Source organism: Canis lupus, chromosome 13 (assembly GCF_048164855.1).
Source record: "Canis lupus baileyi chromosome 13, mCanLup2.hap1, whole genome shotgun sequence".
NCBI lineage: Eukaryota > Metazoa > Chordata > Mammalia > Carnivora > Canidae > Canis > Canis lupus.
In genome coordinates, this window is record NC_132850.1 from 16,199,752 (window position 1) to 16,223,030 (window position 23,279).

Consider the following 23,279-nt stretch of genomic DNA (forward strand, 5'->3'; position numbering starts at 1 on the left):
TTTATTTTTATTTATGATAGTCAGAGAGAGAGAGAGGCAGAGACACAGGCAGAGGGAGAAGCAGGCTCCATGCACCAGGAGCCCGACGTGGGATTCAATCCTGGGTCTCCAGGATCACGCTTTGGGCCAAAGGCAGGTGCTAAACCGCTGCGCCACCCAGGGATCCCCTAGATGTGTTTTAGATTGCTGTCACACCTCTCTCTCTTCTCTCTCGGTAATAAACTTTTGAAGAGGGATAGTATTTAAACCTTAATGTTTAACCCTGAGAACAGAACTGTGAGCTCAATAAATATTTGACTGAGTGAAGGTAAATGCTCCCACGGAACATAATAATGTTGTTTTCCTTATGCTTTGTTATTTTATTTTATTTTTTTAGTTTTTCTTTCTTTATTTTAGAGAGAGCAGAGGAAGGGGCAGAGGGAGAGGAAGAGAGAGAATCCCAAGCAGACTCCACACTGCCCAGGGCTTGACATGGGGCTCGATCTCACAACCTTAAGACCATGACTTAAACCAAAATCCGGAGTTGGATGCTTAACTGACTGAGCCACCCAACCGTCCCTCCTTGTGCTTGTTTAGAAGGAGCCAAAGCCCAAAGTCTATCCTAGATCTATAAATATTATAACATAAGATTATGTCATTTTTTTATTATGTATCATTAGTTTTCTATGGCTGCCATAACAAATTACCTAGTGGCTTAAGACAACACAAATTCATTATCTTACAGTTCTATAGGTCAGAAGTCTGATGTGTATCTTACTGGGCTAACATCAAGGTATTGAGAGGGGCTCTTTCTGGGGGCTCTAGGGAAGAATCTGTTTCCTTACTTTTTTACATTTCTAGTGGCTGCTTGTATTCTTTGGCTTGTAGCTCCTACCATGCTCAAAGCCACCAGAGATGAGCTGATTCATTTTCACATTATATCCCTCTAATACTAACTTTTTGGCCTCCCTCTTCTACCTTTGGAGACCACTGTGATAACACTGCAAGTGTACTTGATAATCCAGGATAATCACCCTATTTTAAAGTCAAATGATTAGCAAGCTTAATTCTGTCTGCAATTTTAATCAATTCCCTTGCCATATAGCATAACATAACAAATTCACAGGTTTTGGGGTTTATAACATGGACATCTTGGACATCTTCTATCATACCATCCCATTAGGAAAACAATTGAGCATATCCCCAGGTGCTATTATTAACCCATATTAGATATTACTAAAACTCATTTTCTCTTTTTTTGTATAAAAATAATATAGGTAAAAATTCTAATTTTCTTCCCATACTTCAGTGGATAATCTTGCTCATTCTCCATTTTGGAGACTGCTGGATAACTATGAACAAGGCAGTGTTTTAGGTATATATACAGACAAAACTACATGATATATTTATTCCAGGAGGACTAATTACTGTAATAAACAACACAAAATCTTATTTATTTAAAAGCTTGATTTGTTTGTTTGTTTCTTTCTTTTTCTCCTTCCTTCCTTCCTTCCTTCCTTCCTTCCTTCACCTCTCTCTCTCTCTCTCTCTCTCTCTCTAGTTTTTAAGTAATCTCTACACCTAAAATGGAACTTGAACTCATAACCCCAAGATCAAGAGTCACATGCTCCATCAACCAATCCAGGCAGGTATCCCTTAAAGGCATTTTTTAAATTAATGTCCTAGTTGAATGCATGTTACTGAGTAGAGGTAGAAGGGAGCTTTTTTTTTTTTTTTAAAAAAAAAAAAACCTAGGATCGGGCCTCAGAGTCCTTCACTGGATCTTCTGTATCTGCTGACAGATGAAGGAAGAAAGTGTGGAGGATAGGGTTCAGGTTTTTATGGAACAGGCCTAGAAATGACATAATCATTTCTATCCCTATACCACTGTCCAGAACTCAGTATTATTATCTTAACCAATGGTGTAGACACTGGGAAATATCATTTACATAAGGAAGAAGAGGGAAGCAATTTAGTGAATAAATAGCCATTCTCTTCCACACATAAGATCCCTGCCCTCAAGAACCCTCTAATTTAGTGGAAGAAGCAGACATAGATAAAACTTGATGTGGAAGGCAGACCTTATAAATGTTATAATAGAGTTTTATTTTTTTAAAAGATTTTATTTATTCATGAAGACACAGAGAGAGGGAGAGAGAGAGAGAGGCAGAGACACAGGAGGAGGGAGAAGCAGGCTCCATGCCAGGAGCCCGACATGGGACTCGATCCCGGGACTCCAGCATTGCGCCCTGGGCCAAAGGCAGGCGCCAAACCGCTGAGCCACCCAGGGATCCCCTAGAGTTTTAAATAGAGTGATATAAATGTATAGAGAAGAGAAAGATTACTTTGGATTAGAAAGATTATGGAGCACCTAGGTGGTTCAGTTGATTAAGTGTCTGCCTTTGGCTCAGGTTGTGATCTCAGGGTCCTGGGATTGAGCCTCACCTCAGGCTCTCTCCTGGGCAGGTAGTCTGCTTCTCCCTCTTACTCTCCTGTGCTCTCCCTGTCTGTCCCTCCTCTCTCTCTCAAATAAATCTGGGAAAAAAAAGAGAAAGATTAGGGAAATATTTGAAATTATGTCTCTGAGATAGAATTTATTCTCAAAGGGCTGTTTTAACAATCAAATGACTTGCTACATGGCAGTGCTGGGCACACTAATTGGTATATAAATGTTGGGTGCTATTGTTGTTATTGTTATTCTTTGGAGATGTTGTTGCACTGAGTTTTCAAGAGTAGATCGACCTTTGAAAAGTGGATTCCAGATGGACTCATTCTAGCAACAATGTGGAAGTAGAATTTAGGACATTTTTAGAAGTAGCAAGTTATATAACTAAAACATAAAGAATGTAGGTGGATGTAAATAGGAGATAAAGTAAGAGAGGTGTGAGTCAGATCATTCACATTCTTGAATAACATCCTAAGGAATTTGGACTTTGATCAGGAGCTATAAGCTGACTCAAAAAATTTGAATTGCCAGTATCTTCTTAATGAAAAGTATTGTGTCTTCATTTTTTAGTCCTTTTTATAACTATAGAGAGAGGTAATATAACATTGTGATTAAGAGCACAGAACCCACCATTTAGGTTTGATGCCTGGCTCTGCCACTTATTATCTATATGACTTTGGGCAGGTTACTTTATTTCTCAGAGCCTAAGTTTCTTTCTTTCTTTTTTTTTTTTTAAGATTTTATTTATTTATTCATGAGAGACACAGGGAGAGAGAGAGAGAGAGAGAGAGAGGCAGAGACACAGGCAGCAGGAGAAGCAGGCTCCATGCAAGGAGCCTGATGTGGGATTCGATCCGGGAACTCCAGGATCATGCCCTGGGCCGAAGGCAGGCGCCAAACTGCTGAGCCACCCAGGGATCCCAGAGCCTAAGTTTCTTTATCAATATGATTGGGAGGATAAAAGTATTACTTCATTAGATTATTATGGGGATTAAATGAATATAATATAAAAACAATGCCTGCATAGTAAGTGTTCTTTAAGAGTCAGTCAGTTGCTATCATAATCATATCATTACCAGTGCCTGGCACATAGTAGGCATTCAGTAATTTTTGAGTGGTCAGAATTGTGTTTTAAATTTACCCAGCAAGGGATCCCTGGGTGGCGCAGCGGTTTAGCGCCTGCCTTTGGCCCAGGGCGTGATCCTGGAGACCCGGGATCGAATCCCACGTCGGGCTCCCGGTGCATGGAGCCTGCTTCTCCCTCTGCCTATGTCTCTGCCTCTCTCTCTCTCTCTCTCTCTGTGACTATCACAAATAAATAAAAATTAAAAAAAAAATAAATTTACCCAGCAAGTATTATATACTGTCATATGACAGGCAAGAGAATTCATTTCATTTCACAAAACATAGTTAAAGGTAGGAAATGGGGCAGCCCCGGTGGCCCAGTGGTTTAGCGCTGCCTTCAGCCCAGGGTGTGATCCTGAAGGTCTGGGATTGGGTCCCACGTCAGGCTCCCTGCATGGAGCCTGCTTCTCCCTCTGCCTGTGTCTCTGCCTCTCACTCTCTCTGTCTGTCATGAATAAATCAATAAAATCTTTAATTAAAAAAAAGGTAGGAAATGATGCCATAGGAGAGTAGTGTAGATGGAGTGCTTTGGTAGTTCAGAAGGATGCTAGTTCAGAAGTACTTCTACTTGGAGCTATATTTGTTTTGTGGGAAAGGAAGTATATGAACTGGGCTTTGAGGAGCATTGTAGAAATGAAGGGAAGGGGCATTCTAGGCAGTGGGAATAGCCTGAGAAAAATCAAAGGATGTATAAAAGCATGATAATGACACTTTATGGAAAATAGTAAATCATGCTATAGGAAAGACTAAGGCAAATTAAGTCTCTGGTCAAAGTCTAGTATACCAGTAGTATCAGAGTTGTTTCCTCTTATGGTCTTACCGAGTGGGTGATCAGCTGTCTTTTATCTAGACTGAGCCTTCGTGCTCAGTGTGTGGTCCATGGACTTATCAGCATCAGCTGGGAGCTTATTAGAAATTCAGACTCTCAGCCCCCTACTGCCCCGACCTATAGATGAGAACCTGCAATTCCCAGGTAGTTTGTTTGCACATTAAAATTTAGGAAGTACTGGTCTAAAACACAAAAGCAGCTCTTCCTACTTCTTAAGATGAGTGTCTGTATAGTATGAAACTGAAAATAATAAATTTCAGTAATCACTTGGTGTCAAACACATGCATTAACAAAATGCTTTGTTGGGATGCCTGGGTGGCTCAACAGTTGAGCATCCTGTCTTTGGCTTAGGAAGTGATCCTGGGGTCTGGAATCAAGTCCCACATCAGGCTCCTTGTGGGGACCCTGTTTTTCCTTCTGCCTATGTCTCTGCCTCTCATGAATAAATAAATAAAATCTTTAAAAAAAAAAACAACCAAAACCCAACCAAACAAAAAGTGCTTTTTTTTCCTGAGCTAAGTAATTCTAGCTGGCATGATTTTGGTTGGTGGTAGTGGGGAGTAAGAATCATTCAGAATGGGCAGCCTGGGTGGCTCAGCGGTTTAGTGCCTGCCTTTGGCCTAGGGCCTGATCCTGGAGACCTGGGATCGAGTCCCATGTCAGGCTCCTTGCATGGAGCCTGCTTCTCCCTCCTGTGTCTCTGCCTCTCTCTATCTCTGTCTCTCATGAATGAATAAATAAAATCTTAAAAAGTCATTCAGAATGTAATTTTTTTTTAGGTCTGGTCTCATACCAAAAAAGATTTGAGGCTTCATCTACAACTTAGATTTTATTTATTTTTATTTTTTAATTTTATTTATTTATTTATTTTTTACAACTTAGATTTTAATATAATTAGCAATTTCAGTGAAAACTTACGGTTGATATTAAATATTTTTCTAGGCATATATCACTTCTCTGTTGAGGATAGTAATATTTCCCTTTTAATTTTAATTTTTATTATTTTTTAATATTTCTCTTTTAAAGTATATTCTTTTTATAGCAACTAGAATGATAAACTCTGCTCAAACTCTTCTTACAATATAAAGCTAATGCCTGTCTTAGCTTGCAAACTCTGTGACTATTTTGGATGTGGTGGGTGGTAGAAAGGAAATGAGGTTGAGGAGGCCAGTCAGAAAAGTCACACATAGAGGTAGAGTTGTGCGATACCACTGTGATGTGGTGATGTGAGTTGGGGGTGGGGAGGAAGGCAGGCAGAAAATTGTCACATGAAGCCAGTGCCTGCCTAAAGGTGCTGGCTGTAACATCTCTGTGGATGATGTGGTCATAGTGAATGGTGGGTCTGGGAGGCGAGGGAGGAAGCCAGGGTGTATCACACCCAAACCAAGCCTTCAGCTTCTAAGAGACCCATGACTTTAAAATGCAGCCATTGTTTTGCCAAGAGAATCCTATTGCGTACCTTCTATATAAATACTTGATTAAATAAAATAATAAGTCCTGGCTTTCCAGCTTTAACCTGCCTTTAACTGTTCTTTCTTAGAAAATGAATTTACATTGTGAAGTTAATTTGGTGATTATTGCTTTTGCATAATCACCAAACTTGCAGAAGTGTTCTGTTTAGCATTTTAAGTGCAAAGTAAAATCATCAACACTTTTAGAAGCGTTATGTTTAGGGAATCCCTGGGTGGCTCAGCGGTTTGATGCCTGCCTTTGGCCCGGGTGTCCTGGAGTCCCGGGATTGAGTCCCGCATCGGTCTCCCCGCATGGAGCCTGCTTATCCCTCCTCCTGTGTCTCTGCCTCTCTCTCTCTCTCTATCATAAATACATAAATAAATCTTTAAAAAAAAAGAAGTGTTATGTTTAGCATCTTATGTGCAAAGCACTGTATCAGGCACTGTATATAGAAACAAATGAGAAGAGATCTGTATTTTTTTTAAAGATTTTATTTATTTATTCATGAAAGATACACACACACACAGGCAGAGACACAGACAGAAGGAGAAGCCGGCTTCTTGCAGGGAGCCTGATGCATGACTTGATCCCTGGACAAGGATCACGCCCTGAGCCTAAGGCAGTTGCTTTACTGCTGAGCCACCCAGGTGACCCGAGATCTGTATTCTTGAAAACCTTTCTTATTTTTTTTTTAAATTTTATTTATTTATTCATGAGAGACACAGAGAGGCAGAGGGAGAAGCAGGCTCCATCCAGGGAGCCTGACGTGGGACTTGATCCTGGGTCCCCAGGATCACACCCTGGGCTGAAGGCGGCGTCAAGGCGCCAAATTGCAGAGCCCCCTGGGCTGCCTGAAAACCTTTCTTATATTCCAGCCTGGAAAAGGAGAAAATGTTAGAAATGTTAAAAGAAGAAGAATAGGTAACATATATTAGTACTTGTTATGTTCCAGGAGCCCAAGTTATGTCATATCATCTTCACAATGACCATATGAGTTAGGTAACAGTAATACTTCCATTTTGCATGTGAAGAAACTAAAATACGGAGAGATTATCATGAAGGGGCAGAGCCAGGATTCAAATACAAGCAGTCTGACTCCAGACCTGGACCATCTCAGTTACGCTTATGAACAATCTTTCAACGCAGGGTGAAATGTGCATAGCAGTACTCTTGGAGGGAGGAGGAGAAGAGAGGATTAATGCTAGCTAAAGATATCCAGATAAACATAGAGGAGATGAAATTTTAGCTGATCCTGGAAGGATGATTTTCAGTATAATGAAATAAAGTCTTCCTACTCAGAGGAGAGCTTGAACTTGAGTTTGTAGGTTATAAAAATCATTCATGCCATTCAACAAACCTTTACTGAGAGCTTGCTTACTATGTGCCAAATACTATACTAGATACTAGAAATGCAAGAATAAATAAAACTCTGAATCCTTCATAGTAAGGAAGTTACAAAAGAGTTATATGGGCAGAAGGCCAATTATAATGAGTTTAAGAATGAATGAAGGTTAAAGAAATGTAGATAGTGAATGTAACCTATCAACCAAACCTATTAAAGTTTGGTAACAAGTGAAAACAGTGAATTAGTATCCTATTTTAGGGAGGGGAAGAGAAGCATTTTTTAAGATGGGGGAAATTTAAGAATATTTGTAGGAAAGAGCCAGAGGAGATGGAGAGATGGGCAAAGAATAAGGCTCATGGAAGATTATGAGGATCCAAAGATGCTCCATGAGTTGGAGCAGATCAAGTTTTAAATACTGTGGTAAGGAATTTCAACATTATTCTATTGGCAGAAGGGAGTCATTGAAGCTTTATGAAGAAGGTAATGACATACTGTGTGTTTTAAAAGGTGACCCAAAAGCCATGTAAGGGATGGCATAATTTAGGATCATTAATATTGATAAATTAAAAGTCACTAAGTTTTATTTGAACATGGACTAGACATTGCTAAACACTATAACTGAACTATCATATTTAATCCTCCTAACAAGCTTCTAAGATGGTGTTATTTTCAGGTCTATTTTTGAAGCTGAGGATATTGAGATTTATAAATACTAAGTAACTTGCTTAAGTTCCTCTAGATGGGAATGGATAGGCCCCTATGCTCTAGGGCAAGGATCAGCAAACTTTTTCTGTAAAGGACTAAACAGTAAATATTCTGGTCTTTGAAAGTCTTATAGTCTCGTCTATGGCCATACCACCCTGAACGTGCCCCATCTCGTCTGGAGGTCTTATAGTCTCTATTGCAACTAAGCTGCCATAGACAATAACATGACTGTGTTCCAATAAAAGATTATTAAAAAGAATAGTGGGGGGATCCCTGGGTGGCACAGTGGTTTAGTGCCTGCCTTTGGCCCAGGGCGCGATCCTGGAAACCCAGGATCGAATCCCACATCAGGCTCCCGGTGCATGGAGCCTGCTTCTCCCTCTACCTGTGTCTCTGCCTCTCTCTCTCTTTCTCTGTGACTATCATAAATAAATAAAAAAAATTAAAAATAAAAAGAATAGTGGGCCATAATTAGTCCACCCTTGGTAGGGCCTGTTCTAGTTTGGAAAGCCATAATAAAGAAAGAAATGTAGCTTATCATATTTTGCTTTATCTTTTTTTGCTTTGGTGGGATAATGGGAATAGAATTTTTCTTAGGTAGGGATACCATTTAATCTCAAGAGAAGCATCCTTTCTATAAGAGGCTCACTAGAAACAGCTATTTATGCATGCAGTTTAGCCACATTCTGCAAAATACCCACTTAACTTTTTTTTTCCACTTAACTTTTTATTACAATTACCTTCTAACAGAATGAACCCTAGAATGAAAGTTCTGTGAGAGCAGGGACTTTGTTTTATTCACTATCCTGTCCCTAAAGCCTTGCACACAATAAATAATTGTTTATTTGCAACAATGTGGATGAAACTAGAGTATGTTACCCTAAGCAAAATAAGTCAGTCAGAGAAAGGCACATATCATATGATTTCACTCATATGTGGAATATAAGAAACAAAACAGATGAACATAAGGGAAGGAAAAATACAATAAGATAAAAACAGAGAAGGAGGAACACCTGGGTTGCTCAGTGGTTGAATGCCTGCCTTCGGCTCAGAGCATAGTCCGGGAGTCCCAGGATCGAGTCCCGCATTGGGCTTCCTGCATGGAGTCTGCTTCTCCCTCTGCCTATATCTCTGCCTCTCTCTTTCTGTGTCTCTTATGAATAAGTAAATAAATAAAATCTTAAAAAAAAAAAAAGCAGAGAAGGAAGCAAACCATAGAGACTGTTAACTATAGAGAACAAACTGAGGATTGGGAGGGGCAGTGGGTTGGGGGGTAGGCTTAAATGGGTGATGGGCATTATTAGGAGGGCACTTGTTGAGATGAACACTAGATGTTATATGTAAGTAATGAATCACTAAATTCTACTTCTGAAACCAGTACTACACTATATGTTAACTAATTTAAATTTAAATTAAAAAATAAAAAATAAATTAATAATTGTTTAATAAATGAATGGCATGCTGATTCTCATAATTCCAATAACCAAGGAGTTGTACAGATATTTAGAGAAGATACTTCATTTAATTTTTTAAAGATTTTATTTATTTATTTGATACAAGCAGAGGGAGAAGCAGAGGGAGAGGGAGAAGCAGACTCCTTACTGAGCAGGTAGCTTGATACGGGGCTCCATCCCAGGACCACAAGATCATTGGCCTGAGCTGAAGGCAGATACTTAACCAACTGAGCCACCCAGGTGCTCCAAGAGTGACCCATTTTAAAGATACCTGTACAACTACAACTCCCTCAGATTAACTGTTTTCTCATTCATCTTGTCCAGATTTTCTCTACTCTAGTATAGCTTGCTTTCTTTCCTCTCCTCCCCTCCCCTCCCCTCTCCTCTCCTCCCCTCTTCAGATTTATTTATTCTTTATTTAATAATCTTCCCTTCCCGAGAGACACAGAGAGACAGAGACAGAGACAGAGACAGAGACACAGGCACTGGGAGAAGCAGGCTCCATGCAGGGGAGCCCAATGAGGGACTGGATCCCAGGTCTCCAGGATCACACCCTGGGCTGAGGGGGCACTAAACCGCTGAGCCCCCCGGGCTGCCCCCCCTTTTTTTTTTAAGTGACAGAGCATATAAGTGGCGGAAGAGCAGAGGGAGAGGGAGAAGCAGACTCTCCACTGAGCAGGGAGCCAGACGTGGGGCTCCATCCCAGGACTCTGGGATTATGACCTGAGCCAAAGACAGACATTTAACAGACTGAGCACCCAGGTGTCCCCAGCTTCTTCTTTTTTACCCGAGTTTTTTTTTTTTTTTAATTTTTATTTATGATAGTCACAGAGAGAGAGAGAGAGAGAGAGAGAGGCAGAGACACAGGCAGAGGGAGAAGCAGGCTCCATGCACCGGGGGGCCGACGTGGGATTCGATCCCGGGTCTCCAGGATCGCGCCCTGGGCCAAAGGCAGGCGCCAAACCGCTGTGCCACCCAGGGATCCCTTACCCGAGTTTCTGATGTTAACTGACACTTTCAGATGCTGTTTCTCCATGGGTTAAAGAGACAGTGCCATGCTAGCCAGAAACAGCGTTCCAGATTCAGTCTTTCAGCGCCCTGTATTACTTATGTTCATTATTTGTTAGACTTTTACCTGCCCCACATTCCTCCCCCTTCCCCTCTTCCATATTAGGTAGTGATTTTCATAGTAAACTGACAGATGAATGAAGTTAAATGTCCCACTTTTCCAAGGCAGGGAGTGGAATGAAGAGGAGACTGAACACATAGAAACAAGCTTTTCAGGGTGCCTGGTTGGCTCAGTTGGTGGAGCATGCGACTTGATCATGGGGTCATGAGTTCAAGCCCCATATAGGTGTAGAGATTATTTAAAAATAAAGTCTTCACAAAAAAAAAAGAAAAAAAGAAAAGAAACAAGCTTTTCTGCTCAGGCACCTTGCTACCAAATTTGATTCTTAACTAGTCCACATTTAGGTTATAATTATGATAATTACTTTTTTTTTTAACTCTTGCTGTATACCAGTCACAGTGCTATGAACTTTACATTTATTATTTCATTTATTATTTTCCAACAACCTTATGTTGTGGACAATGTTATCCTATTTTACAGAGAGGAAAACTAATGCTTGCCTAGTAAAGTGGAAGTGCGATTTGAACCCATACCCTCTAACTTCAGAGGCTTTTAACTCTTTTACCAATTTGCTTCCCATTTATTCCCAAGCCACAGGTAAGTTTCGACTAGTCTTTGGCACCTACATCCTATTTTCAGTACTGCCTAGATCTTTCCTTGGGTGCTTTCCTTTCTCAAGTTCCCACCAAACCTCTGGATGTACTTAGAGAAAACTAGTAGTCCAGAAACTACCTCTTGGAGAAACTCTGAAATTTCTACATTTGCAATTTTGTTTGAAGTGGCATGTCTTTAAAACTCTACTGTGATATGACAGCCAACCAGGTGTTCTCCTTCATTTCCTTTTCACTCAACAATCGTTTACTGCATGTGCATACTGTTTGCTGTATGCACATACTATTGGGTGCTGTGAGCACAAGGAAGACTATGACCTATACTCTGCCTACATGGAACTTAATAGTTTTTCCAGCCTTGTCACTGCTTTGCCTTACTCCCACTTATAGTCAAGTCTCCCCCTTTCTTTGCCCTTCTAAACTAGCTTACTTGAAACTTGAGGGCATTGGTGTTTTCTTTTTTTCTTTTTTTTAAGATTTATTTATTTATTTGAGAGATAAAGAGAGAGCTTACATGAGTGGGAAGAGGGGTGGAGGGAGGGAGAGAATCTCAAGCAGACTCCCCACTGAGCATGGAGTCTGACCCTGGGCTCCCTCTCACAGCCCTGAGACCATGATCTGAACTGAAATCAAGAGTCAGACACTTAACCAACTGAGCCACCTAGGTACTTCTTGAGGGAATTGTTAATGAGACTTCCTTCTTGGCAACCCAAACCCAATTGTCACTGGCTTTGTGACATTTATCTTCTCCCACTTTTGATCATCATCATTTATTTATGGTTTTTATTTAAATTTTTTTTGTATAAATATAACCTATTGGTTGAAAGAAAAACTACAAATATAAGTATGTACACTAAAAAATAAAAATTACCCCTTCCTTACCCCATCAGTATCACTTGCTGTTTTTTTCTTCTTTTTTGTTTTATAGCTTTCTTGAGATTTAATCAACATACAATAAACTACACATATTTAAAACATTTTGACATGTGTATATATACCCATGAAATCATCGCCATGAGGTAGTGAACATATCCATCTGCCCTCAAAATTTCCTCCCTCCCCTTTGTACCCCCAGAAACCCCCCTCTCTCAGGCAACTATCAGTCTACTTTTTATCACTATGGATTCATTTTACTTTATAAATTTTTATGGAATGATACAGTAGGTACTTTTTTGGAGTCCAGATTTTTCACTCAACATAATTATTTTGAGATTTATCCACTGTTGCATATATCACTGGTTCATTCCCTTTTATATCTGAGTAGTAGTTTATTGTATGGATATCATAATTTGTTTTATTCCTTCAGCTGCTGATGAGTATTTGTGTACAAGTTTTGTGTTGACATATACTTTCACCTCTTTTGGGTTAAATACCTAGGAATAGAATAGCTGGATCAAAGTACATGTTTATTTAAGAAACTATCTCAGTGTCTTCCAAAGTGATGTGCCATTTCATAGTCCCACCAGTAATGCATGACTATTCCAGCTGCTCTTTATTTTTACCAGCATTTGGTACTGAAAGTCTTTAATTTTAGATATTCTATTAGGTGTATAGTATGTCTTGTGTTTTTTTAAAATTATTTATTTATTTATTTTTGTTTAAAGATTTTATTTATTTACTCATGAGACACACAGAGAGAGAGGCAGAGACACAGGCAGACGGAGAAGCAGGCTCTATGCAGGGAGCCCAATGTGGGACTCGATCCTGAGACTCCAGGACATGCCCTGAGCCAAAGGCAGATCTTAACCACGGAGCCACCCAGGTGTTTCTGTTTTTTATTTTTATTTATTTTTATTTATTTTTTAAGATTTTATTTATTTACTCATGAGAGACCCACAGAGAGAGAGAGGCAGAGACACAGGCAGAGGGAGAAGCAGGCTCCATACAGGGAGCCCGATGTGGGACTCGATCCTGGGACTCCAGGATAGTGCCCTGGGCCAAAGGCAGGCACTAAACTGCTGAGCCACACAGGGATCCCTGCATTTCTGTTTTTTAAATCGAGTTGTTTATCACTGTATTTTGAAAGATTAAAACAAAATCTAAACATTTTTTGTTTAAATTTTAAACAAATGTTTAAATAAAAAAATTTTAAACAAATATTTAAATAAAAAAATCTAAATATTTTGGTGGTTCAGTCAGTTGAGCAGACTTGATTTCGGCTTGGGTCGTGATCTCCAGATGGTGGGATCAAGCACTCCGTGGAGAGTCTGCTTGAGATTCTTTCTCTCCCTTTCTCCCTCTGCCCATCCTTCCTCTGAGATAAATAAATCTTAAAAAAAAAATCTAAACACGAATTCTTTCTTAGATATATGCACTGCAATCTATGACTTGTCTTTTCATTCTCTTAATGTGTCTTAAGAGATTTTGATTTTAAGAATCCAATTAATCAGTTTTTAATTTTATAGATTATGCTTTGGTATCATGTCTAAGAAACCTTTGCTTAATAGAAGGTCACAGAGATTTTTGCTCTACTGAATTGCCTTTGTACCTACCTTTGTAGAAAATCAGTCATGCATTGTATTCATTTCCTGGGACTGCCTAACGAAGCACCATAAATTTGTGGCTTTAAACAATCTAAATTTATTCTCTCATGGTTCTGAAGTCTGAAATCGAAGTATTGTTAGGCAGCGCTTCCTCTGGAGACTGTAGGGGAGAATCCTCTCTTGTTAATTCTGGCTTTTGGTGACTCCAGACATTCTTTGGTTTATGGCAGCATAACTCCTATCTCTGCCTCTGTGTTTACCTGGTCTTCATCCCAGATACTTCTCAACTGACTTCCCCTCTACTTTCTTCTCTTATTAAATTGAAGTATAGTTGATATTACAAAATTATTATCAGTTTCAGGTGTACAACATAGCGATTCAACATTTATATATATTACAAAGTGCTTATCATAAGTTAGTCATCATTTGTCACCATGCAAAATTATTACAATATTATTGACTATATTTTCTGTGTTGTACTTTACATCCCTATGATTTATTTATAACTGGAAATTTGTACCTCTTAATCCCCTTCACCTGTTTCTCCCATCTCTGCCAACCCCCCCTCCCAAGCAACCACCAATTTGTTTTCTGTATTTGAGTCTCTTTTTGTTTTGTTTTGTAGATTCCACATATAAATGATATATTATTATTATTAGTGCTTCTAGACATTTTCTGTTAATATACAAACTTTTTTTTTTATACAAATGGGATTTGTAGCTCACTGTTTTTGTTTAACAGTATAATTTGGATATCTTCCCATATCAGTGCATAAAGAAGATCTACTCTGTTCTTTAAAAAAAAAAAAAAAAGATTTTATTTATTTATTCACGAGAGACAGAGAGAGAGAGGCAGAGACATAGGCAAAGGGAGAAGCAGGCTCCATGCAAGGAGCCTGACGTGGGACTCCATCCCGGGACTCCAGGATCACACCCTGGGCCAAACGCAGGCACTAAACTGCTGAGCTACCCAGGGATCCCTTACTCTGTTCTTTTTTAATGGCTATATAGTATTCCAGTCTATGAGTATACCATAAATATTTAACTAGTCTTTTATTGGTGGATATTTAGATACACAGTGATGAAGTAGATGTCCTTTTATATGTAACCAAATTGAGTATATTTGTAACATACATTCTGAGAAGTGGATTTGTTGGAGCACTTAAAATTTTTGCTAGATATAATCAATTACCCTTTGAAAAAGTTGTGCCAAGAACTTAACAGTGTTTCCTGTTCCTGTTTTCTCACCTTCTGGACAACACTGAGCATGATTGATCATAAATTTTGTTCATTTGATAGATTTAAAAAGAAATATATTCTTGTTTTAATGTGTATTTCCTTAGTTATGAGTGAATTAGAGCATATTTTGATATTTTTATTAGACATTTTACTTATTTTTATGTGAATTATATACTTTTTTCTTTTTTTTTTTTTAAGATTTTATTTATTTGAGAGCGCAAGCATGAGTAGGGGTGAGGGGCAGATGGAGAGGGAGAAGCAGATTCCCTGGTATCATGACCTGAGCTGAAAGAGATACTTAACTGACTGAGCCACCCAGGAACCCCCTGCTTATTTTTCCATTGGGTTCTCTCTCTCTCTCTCTCTCTTTTTTTTTTTTTTTTTTTTACATATTTGGAAGAGTTCTTTTAATGTTAAGAAGTTAGTCCTTTATCTTCCAGCAAATGTGTGCTTCTCCCACCTGCTCCTGTAGTTGGTAGTTTGTAAATTACACACCTTCAGCTTGGGTGGTCCAACCTACTTACTTTCTAGATGAAGAAACTGAACTTCAAATAAGGTTAGTGTCTCTTTTTTTTTTTTAATTTTTTTATGAGCATGTAGTCAGATAGTAGTGAAGCTGAAACCAGCATCAAGTTTCCACTTCCAGTTTGGTGCTTTGGTTCCTTTTCCCATATACCATGCTTTTTTTTTTTTTTTTTTACCATGCTATTTTTAAAAAATTTTATTTATTTACTTATGAGAGACACACAGAGAGAGAGGCAGAGACACAGGCAGAGGGAGAAGTAGGCTCCCTGCCAGGAGCCTGAAGCGGGACTCGATTCCAGATCCTGGGACCACACCCTGAGCCGAAGCAGACGCCCAACTGCTGACCCACCCAGGCGTCCCATACCATGCTATTTTTAAGGCTTACTCCTTTCTCTCCTCCACAGTTGCTTTTTTTATTTTTTTTTAAAGATTTTATTTATTCATGAGAGACACAGAGAGAGAGAGACAGGGACACAGGCAGAGAGAAGCAGGCTCCATGCAAGGAGCCTGATGCAGGACTCCATCCTGGGTCCCCAGGATCACGCCCTGGACCGAAGGTGGCACTAAGCCACTGAGCCACCCAGGCTGCCCCCACAGTTGCTTTTTACCACTAGATCTTGCTACAACCAGATGTCTCATGTAAACTTAGAAATTTACCAGCCTGGTTATCAAAGTTAGGCCACAGGGTTGTACAGGAACGCGGGAGACTTCACAGGTATTGGATTGGTTTTTAATGCACGAGTAACTAAACTAGTTTCTCAATATGTAAATTATGTTCTTTTCATTTGTTTAAAAAATGTGTTTTATTTCATAGGTTCATGGGTGTGTGTGTACATCAAGGACAGTTGCATGCACTCACAGAGGTAAGATTGAAGTAAGCATATTGAAGTGGCTTCTTTGCCTTAGTATCAGCATTTTTAGTTCCATAGTAATTGTTACTTGTGTATGTTAGCAAAATGTGTATGCATTTACATTTATGCAAAAATGGCAGTGTTAACAATATTTTCTTCTCTTATCTTGGGACAATGGCCATTATCTCTAAATACTCTTGGAGTCCCTTATAATACTTCGTGAGTACTCTGAGATTATGAGTGCCCAAATATTATATTGATTCTTGCTGCCTAAACGACCCCTTCCTAACCTAAGGGATGGCGTCACTTGGCTGCAGACTCATGGCAACAAATTCCCAGACTACCCATAAACGTTTGCTGTCCTGATCTAGAATTCCACTCACTGTTCTATTGTCCTGATTGGTCTTATTACTCCTTGGAATCAGTTTACCTTTCCAATCTCATTTCATTTTCAGCCTCTTCTAGGCAGTTAATATGCGAGAGTCACTATTTAGCCTCTGAGGATCAGAGAATCCTCTCTAGAACAAAGGCTTCCTAAATTCAGGTACTGAGCTATTAGCTTCAGAATTTGCTTGGATACTTCTTAGAAACACAGGTTCCTGGAATCTTCTAGGTTTAGTAGGTCTTCATAAGACCCATATATATTCTTAAAAGCTCCTCAAATTATTCAGGTGAGCATCTAGATTTGAGAATCTATGTTCTAGGATGTATTCATAATCCTCCTTGGGAAGTAAGTACCAAAATATAAAGTGAAGAAACTTGGGAAGGTAAATTTTTTTAAACGAAGATTTTTTTTTTTTTTTTTTTTTTTATTCAGGAAAGATGCAGAGAGAGAGAGGCAGACACATAGGCAGAGGGAGAAGCAGGCTTCCTCGGGAAGCCTGATGCAGAAGCAGAACTTGATCCCAGGACCCCGGGACAACCACTGAGCCACCCAGGTGCCCTGGAAGGAAAATTGTTTAACAGAATTTGTTAGTATTGGTTTCCTCTGGCTTGGTGCCTGGTATTAGTCCTTAATATCTGATGAAGGAAGACATCCTATCTTATATGGAAGGCCAAGGAAGGCAGAATAATGAGGTGGTAAAGAGCATGGGCCTTGATGTCTTGATTGCCAAGGTTTGAATTTCTGTCTCAGGATTGTCATCTGTAAAATGGGAATAATAATAAAATATCTGCCCCAGGGAGTCTAGATAGAGAAGACCAGTGTCTGAGCCCTAGAGCATTTCAATTTTAAAAACCTGAGAAGGGCATTTTGAGAGGGAATAGCTAGTAAGTTAGGAAGAAAACGAGAGTATTTTGGCCTAGAATGGAAAGGAAGGAGTTTCAAGGAGGAGGGAGTAAGTAACTGTGGCAGATCTTGCTGATAAAATGATGACCTCTCAGGGATTTTGTGAAGAGGAAATGTAAAATGCTTATTTAGCACAGTGCCTGGCATATAGTAACTGGTTAATACATTTTAACTATTACAGCTTTAAAAAATAAAGATTTTATTTATTCATTCATGAGCAACACAGAGAGAACGGCAGAGACAGAAAGCAGCAGAAAGCAGATGCTTAACTGCTGAGCCATCCAGGCGTCCCATACAGCTTTATTATTAACATTGACTGGTCCTTCTGAACTCCTTAAATTCTCAATCTTTTTCATTTGGTACTTAATACTGCTGTTCAGGTACTGCTGTTAATGTTATTAAAATTTTTTTAAACTTTTTATTGAAGTATGACATAACAGAAAAAGCACACATAAGAAATATGTACGGCTCACTAAATTTTTACAAATGAACACACCCATTACCAGGATTCCAGATCAAAAAACATATTCTGTGTATTTCTTTTCTCAGAAGTGAGTATATAAATTCTTCAAAGACAAAACTCTCGGGGCATCTGGGTGGCTCAGTGGTTGAGCATCTGCCTTTGTCAGGTCGTGAGGCCAGGGTCCTGGGGTTGAGTCCTGCATCAGGGTCCCCACTGGGAGCCTGCTTCCCCCTCTGCCTGTGTCTCTGCCTCTCAGTTTGTCTCTCATGAATAAATAAATCAAATCTTTTTAAAAAAAAAAAGAGAGAGAAAACTCTCTCCTCTCAAGCCTTCTATCTGCCAGAGCTCTGCCACTAAAAGTCGTTAAAGTATTTGTTGTACTCCCTGTTTATATCATTGTTCTCTGTAATGTGAGTTTACTGGAAGGGCTTGTATGTTGGTTTTGCTGACAAAGAAGAACACGCTTTAAAATCTGTGATCAGGGCAGCCTGGGTGGCTCAGTGGTTTAGTGCCACCTTCCACCCAATGCCTGATCCTGGAGACCCGGGATCGAGTCCCACATCAGTCTCCCTGCATGGAGCCTGCTTCTCCCTCTGGCTGTGTCTCTGCCTCTCTCTCTCTCTCTCTCTCTCATAAATAAATAAATAAAATCTTTTAAAAAATAAAAAAGATAAAATCCGTGATCATGTTGCAAATTCGGAAGTGGGGTGTAATGGAAATGGCAGAAATGAATGATCTTATGCAGCATTCTTTCGGCCATGTTGCACTTAAATAATATTTTTTGTTAGTTTATTCATAGCCATATATAACATGTAGTGCCTGCTTTGTGAAAGAGTATGTATTTCCAGTATCACTGATGAGATATTGGCATAGCTTATAATATAAATAGTTTTTATTATGGTGGTAATTGGCTGATGATCATGCAACCCAAATAGGCTCTTGGTTATTTTCAGAAGGGAATCAGCAAAGGCCATCATGGCATAGATCTCTGGGGAATCCTACATTTATCCTACAATTTGACTTGGCAGCACAGCCTTTGGTTTTCACTAAGGATTATAAAAATGAATTACTAATAACATCTAGCACAGTACTGTGAACTTAGATGACATTTAGTAAATTTTTCTTGACTGCTAGAATGGCTGCTTTTTATAATAATGTGAGCATCACTCCTTATTTCTCTTAAAATAATTTGTCAATAATGACAGTAAACAAACATAGCTCTTGTTAGTGCCTATAAAGTATTGATATTATTAGGAAGATTATGTCTCCTTTACAGCAGTGATCTGGACTTTCCTAGGCTTGAACCATTTCTGTGTGTCTTCTTTAAAAGCAGACATTGGGGTGCCTAGATGGCCCAGTCAGTAAAGCATCTGCCTTTAGCTCAGGTCGGGCTCCCTGCTCAGTGGAGAAGACTGCTTCTCCATCTGCCCTCCCCCTGCTTGTGCTCTATCTCTCTCAAATAAACAAAAAATCTTTAAAAAAAAGAATAAAATTGTAGACATTAATTGAACTTGGAACAGTTATACAATTAGGTACTACTAACTACTATAGATAGTTTCATCTGTAGTTAAGTATAGATTTCTGAGTTTTTTTATTTTTTAAAGATTTTATTTATTTATTCATGAGAGACAGAGAGAGAGAGAGAGAGAGAGAGAGAGAGAGGCAGAGACACAGAGGGAGAAACAGTCTCCATGCAGGGAGCCTGACATGGGACTCCATCCTGGGTCTCCAGGATCACGCCCTGGGCTGAAGGCGGTGCTAAACCACTGAGCCACCCGGGCTGCCCTAGATTTCTGAGTTTTTAAGCAAATGAGTTGTTAAAGAAAAAACAGTTTGATAAAAAGATCAAACAAAACCTTTTAAGTTTAATGAGTTAAATTTAAAAATCCACATTGTATCCAATAGGAATGCTCTATAAGTATGTCTTTGACTCAGGAAACCGTAATGACTTCCATTTGGTCATGAGTATTAAGGAAATCTTCAGTTTTGTTTTGTTTTGTTTTTATCTTCAGTTTTTTTATTTTTATTTATTTTTATTTATTTTTTAAAGATTTTATTTATGTATTCATAAGACACAGAGAGAGAGAGGCAGAGACACAGGCAGAGGGAGAAGCAGGCTCCATCACGGAGCCTGATGTGGGACTCGATCCCAGATCTCTAGGATCACACCCTGGGCCAAAGGCAGCACTAAACCACTGAGCCACCAGGGCTGCAGTCTTCAGTTTTTTAAAGAAAGAAAATATAACTCTATGTATTAGTTAGCTATTGCTACGTAATATCCAACCACAAAACCTCAAAAGCATACAACAATAAACATTTACTCCTTGTACATCTGTAGGGCTGAGCTGAACTGAGCACAATTGGACAGTTCTACTAGTCTCACTTGGGCTCATTCATGCATCTGGCAGGTCAACTGGTAGTCTGATCTAGGTTGGGCTTTGCTGGGACTGCTTTCAGTTGCTTCTCATCCTTCCTCTGGGACCAGCAGACCAGCCTGGATGTGAATAAAAAGTTCTTTTCAGCCCCCAGCAGGACTCTTGCTGTTCTGGTATAGCAAGAGTATGCCAGCCATTTGCACAAGTGCTTTTCATGATTCTTCTTATATTCAAGTTTGCTTGGCCAACATTCCCATTGGACAAAACAAGTCACACATCTGAGTTCACATTGGGAACATACTGCAAAGTTCTATGTCAAAGGGCATGGATTGCATAAGGGGTAAAGAATTGGAACCACTGTTGCAATCTCTCCTGTCCTATAAATATCTCAATTACCAGATCATAATTTGTCTTTTCTACCCTACTTGAGGGCAAAGAGTTTTTCCCATTACAAAAATCATAGCTATCAGTTAGTTATTAAACACTACTGGGGGCTAAGTGCCATGCTTGGTGCTTTATATATTAGCTATAATTCTCACAATTCTGTAATAATATTTTCTCCATTTTATAGGTGAGAAAACTAGGCTTAGAGAAATTGAGTTTCCAAAGTAGAATTTGGGTCCAGATTCCTTTGACTTCAAAGCCTAGACCCTTTCTATTTTAACATACTGTCCTTAATTCCCTTATATATTTCCCATAGTGCTAAGGGCTTATGTATGTTCCCCCACAGGTTCTTGAATGTATAGCATGTGTAGTATTTGTAGAATTGGACTCTATTTTTATATTTTGGTTTACTTGGAAGAGATATTTTCTGGTTATTGGATAGATTAGAATATGTTCGGTTGCAATTTATCAGCAGCTAAATAGATGTTATTTAGAGACCCTATCCTATGTTTTTCTATCTCTTTGCTCTGTCTTTACATTGTCAACTTCATCCTAAGGTGGTTGTCATTCTACTTAAAAAGTAGCTGCCACCAACTTACATGCTATATACATTTTCTCTTCCATATCCAAGATGGAAGTGTGGGACATTGCCAAAGATAGTAGACAAAGAGAGAGATGCTTTGACACAGATTATGCATCATCTCCTAATGTCTTCTTTTTAAGCTTGTTAAGAAAGGCACAAAGAGGGAAATATCCTCATAATCAAATAGTTCAGGGAACCTCTTTGTGCAGAACCTTTTGGTGCCTAGAAGATTGGATGTTTGGGGAATGAGTGGGGTGTAAGGTCAGTTAGGAATCTCAAGTGACAATATTCTGTGCTCAAAAGAGTCAGCAAAAGAATTACTTGGCAGAGGTTTTGGAGTCTCTCTTGCCTTTTCTACCATGCAGAAACTATGCTTTTTTTTTTTTTTTACTGTTCCAGTAAGAACCACTCAGCTACAGACACAGCAATTACTTGGCCTGTGACGGTATTCATTCTCTTTATAGCAAAGTCATTTCAATCAGCCAGATACCTGGTACTAAAAGACACTTTTGGAGCTCTTAACTCATGAGGGAGTGGATCAGTCCTGCAGGGGGCTGAAAAGAACTTTTTATTCACATAGCCCTCATCCTCTTCTCACTCACCATTTCTACCCCTACTATACACCTTCTTTCTTTTTTAAAGAATACTTTGGAAATTCCTCGTCTATGTGGGTTCACATGCATTGTTTCTGAGTTGTTTTTTGTCAGACTTATAAGAAGCCTTATATAATCAGAGAGTTTATAATGAAAGGAAACTCTGTCGGTTCAGTGACTAAACTCATGCATTATTTATAAAAATGTGCAGCCAGACCCCGATTCCAGTTTCTTGGTGTCCTGTGATATTGCTATTAGTTGTGCCTGCTTCTTTTTTTTGTTCTGTGTGGCCCAGTACAGAGTTTCGTGGCCTTATTTACCCAGCCAGATGCGGTATTGTCTGGTGCCTGCCTTGGGTTAACTTTTGCAGCATAGCCATACCTATCTTTCAAGCATGGGGTGACTTTGAGGAAGCTATTTCTACTACATGCTAGTTAAGAGGACACTCTAGATGTAGCAACAATGAATGATTGCCCCTGTTGACTCAAGACTTCTAAAGGAGTGGTGAATGTAGGAGAAATGACAAGATGTGAATTAACATCTGCAAGGGAAGAAAGAAATTCCATTTACACATACCACTTTGAGTGATTCTGCTAGGCTCTGGGCTTATCAGGATGGAAAAGAAGCCTATTCCCCTAGTTATTGATGTATAACAAAATACCCTAAAACTTAGTGATTTAAAACAACCATTTTATTTTGCTTGTGATTTTTGTAGGTTGGGACTTTGAAAGGGCTCTGCTGGGTGTCTGGTCCACGTGTATCAGCTAGAGGACCCACTTCCAGGATGGCTGCTTCATTCACATATCTGGTGCTATGGTGAATGAAGGTGGCTTGGTCCCTGTCTTACACTACATGGTATCTCATTCACTAGGTCATCTCCATATAGCTTGAGCTCTCCTGAGCTTCCCACAGCTTGGTGATCTCAAGATAGTTAGACTTTATATATGGTGACTAGTGAGAGGTACAGGCCACGTAAGTGGAAACTGAAAGACTTCTTATGACCTACCTTGGAAGTTCCAGAATGTCACTTATGCTGCATTCTCTTGGTCAGTTCTGATTCACAGGGAGGGGAATTATTAGACTCTACATCTCACTGACCATTTTATTCCACTGCAATGTCTTTCATGAACTCAGTGTTTAGTGACTGGGGTAGTAAGAAATTTCTTACTATGTCCTTCTTTAAAAGCTATTTAAAAATAAAAACAAAATAAAAGCTATTTTTAAATATCCATGGGGGATCTCAGGTGCTCAGCGGTTTAGTGCTGCCTTCAGCCCGGGCGTGATCCTGAAGACCTGGGATTGAGTCCCACGTCGGGCTCCCTGCTCCTCCCTCTGCCTGTGTCTCTGCCTCTCTTTCTCTCTCTGTGTCTCTCATGAATCAATAAATAAAATCTTAAAAAATCCAGCCATTACTCCATACT

At 39.3% G+C, this 23,279-nt stretch overlaps 1 protein-coding gene across 4 annotated transcripts in view; it reads left to right on the top strand.

The window, feature by feature from the left end:
- TESK2 (testis associated actin remodelling kinase 2) overlaps positions 1–23,279 on the top strand; it is a 143,785-nt gene that overhangs the window by 88,286 nt on the left and 32,220 nt on the right. For all 4 annotated transcript variants that reach the window (XM_072772408.1, XM_072772406.1, XM_072772407.1 and 1 more), the window contains one exon: positions 16,136–16,184. In XM_072772408.1, coding sequence (XP_072628509.1) covers positions 16,136–16,184 — 49 coding nt within the window. The remainder of the gene's footprint in view (positions 1–16,135; positions 16,185–23,279) is intronic.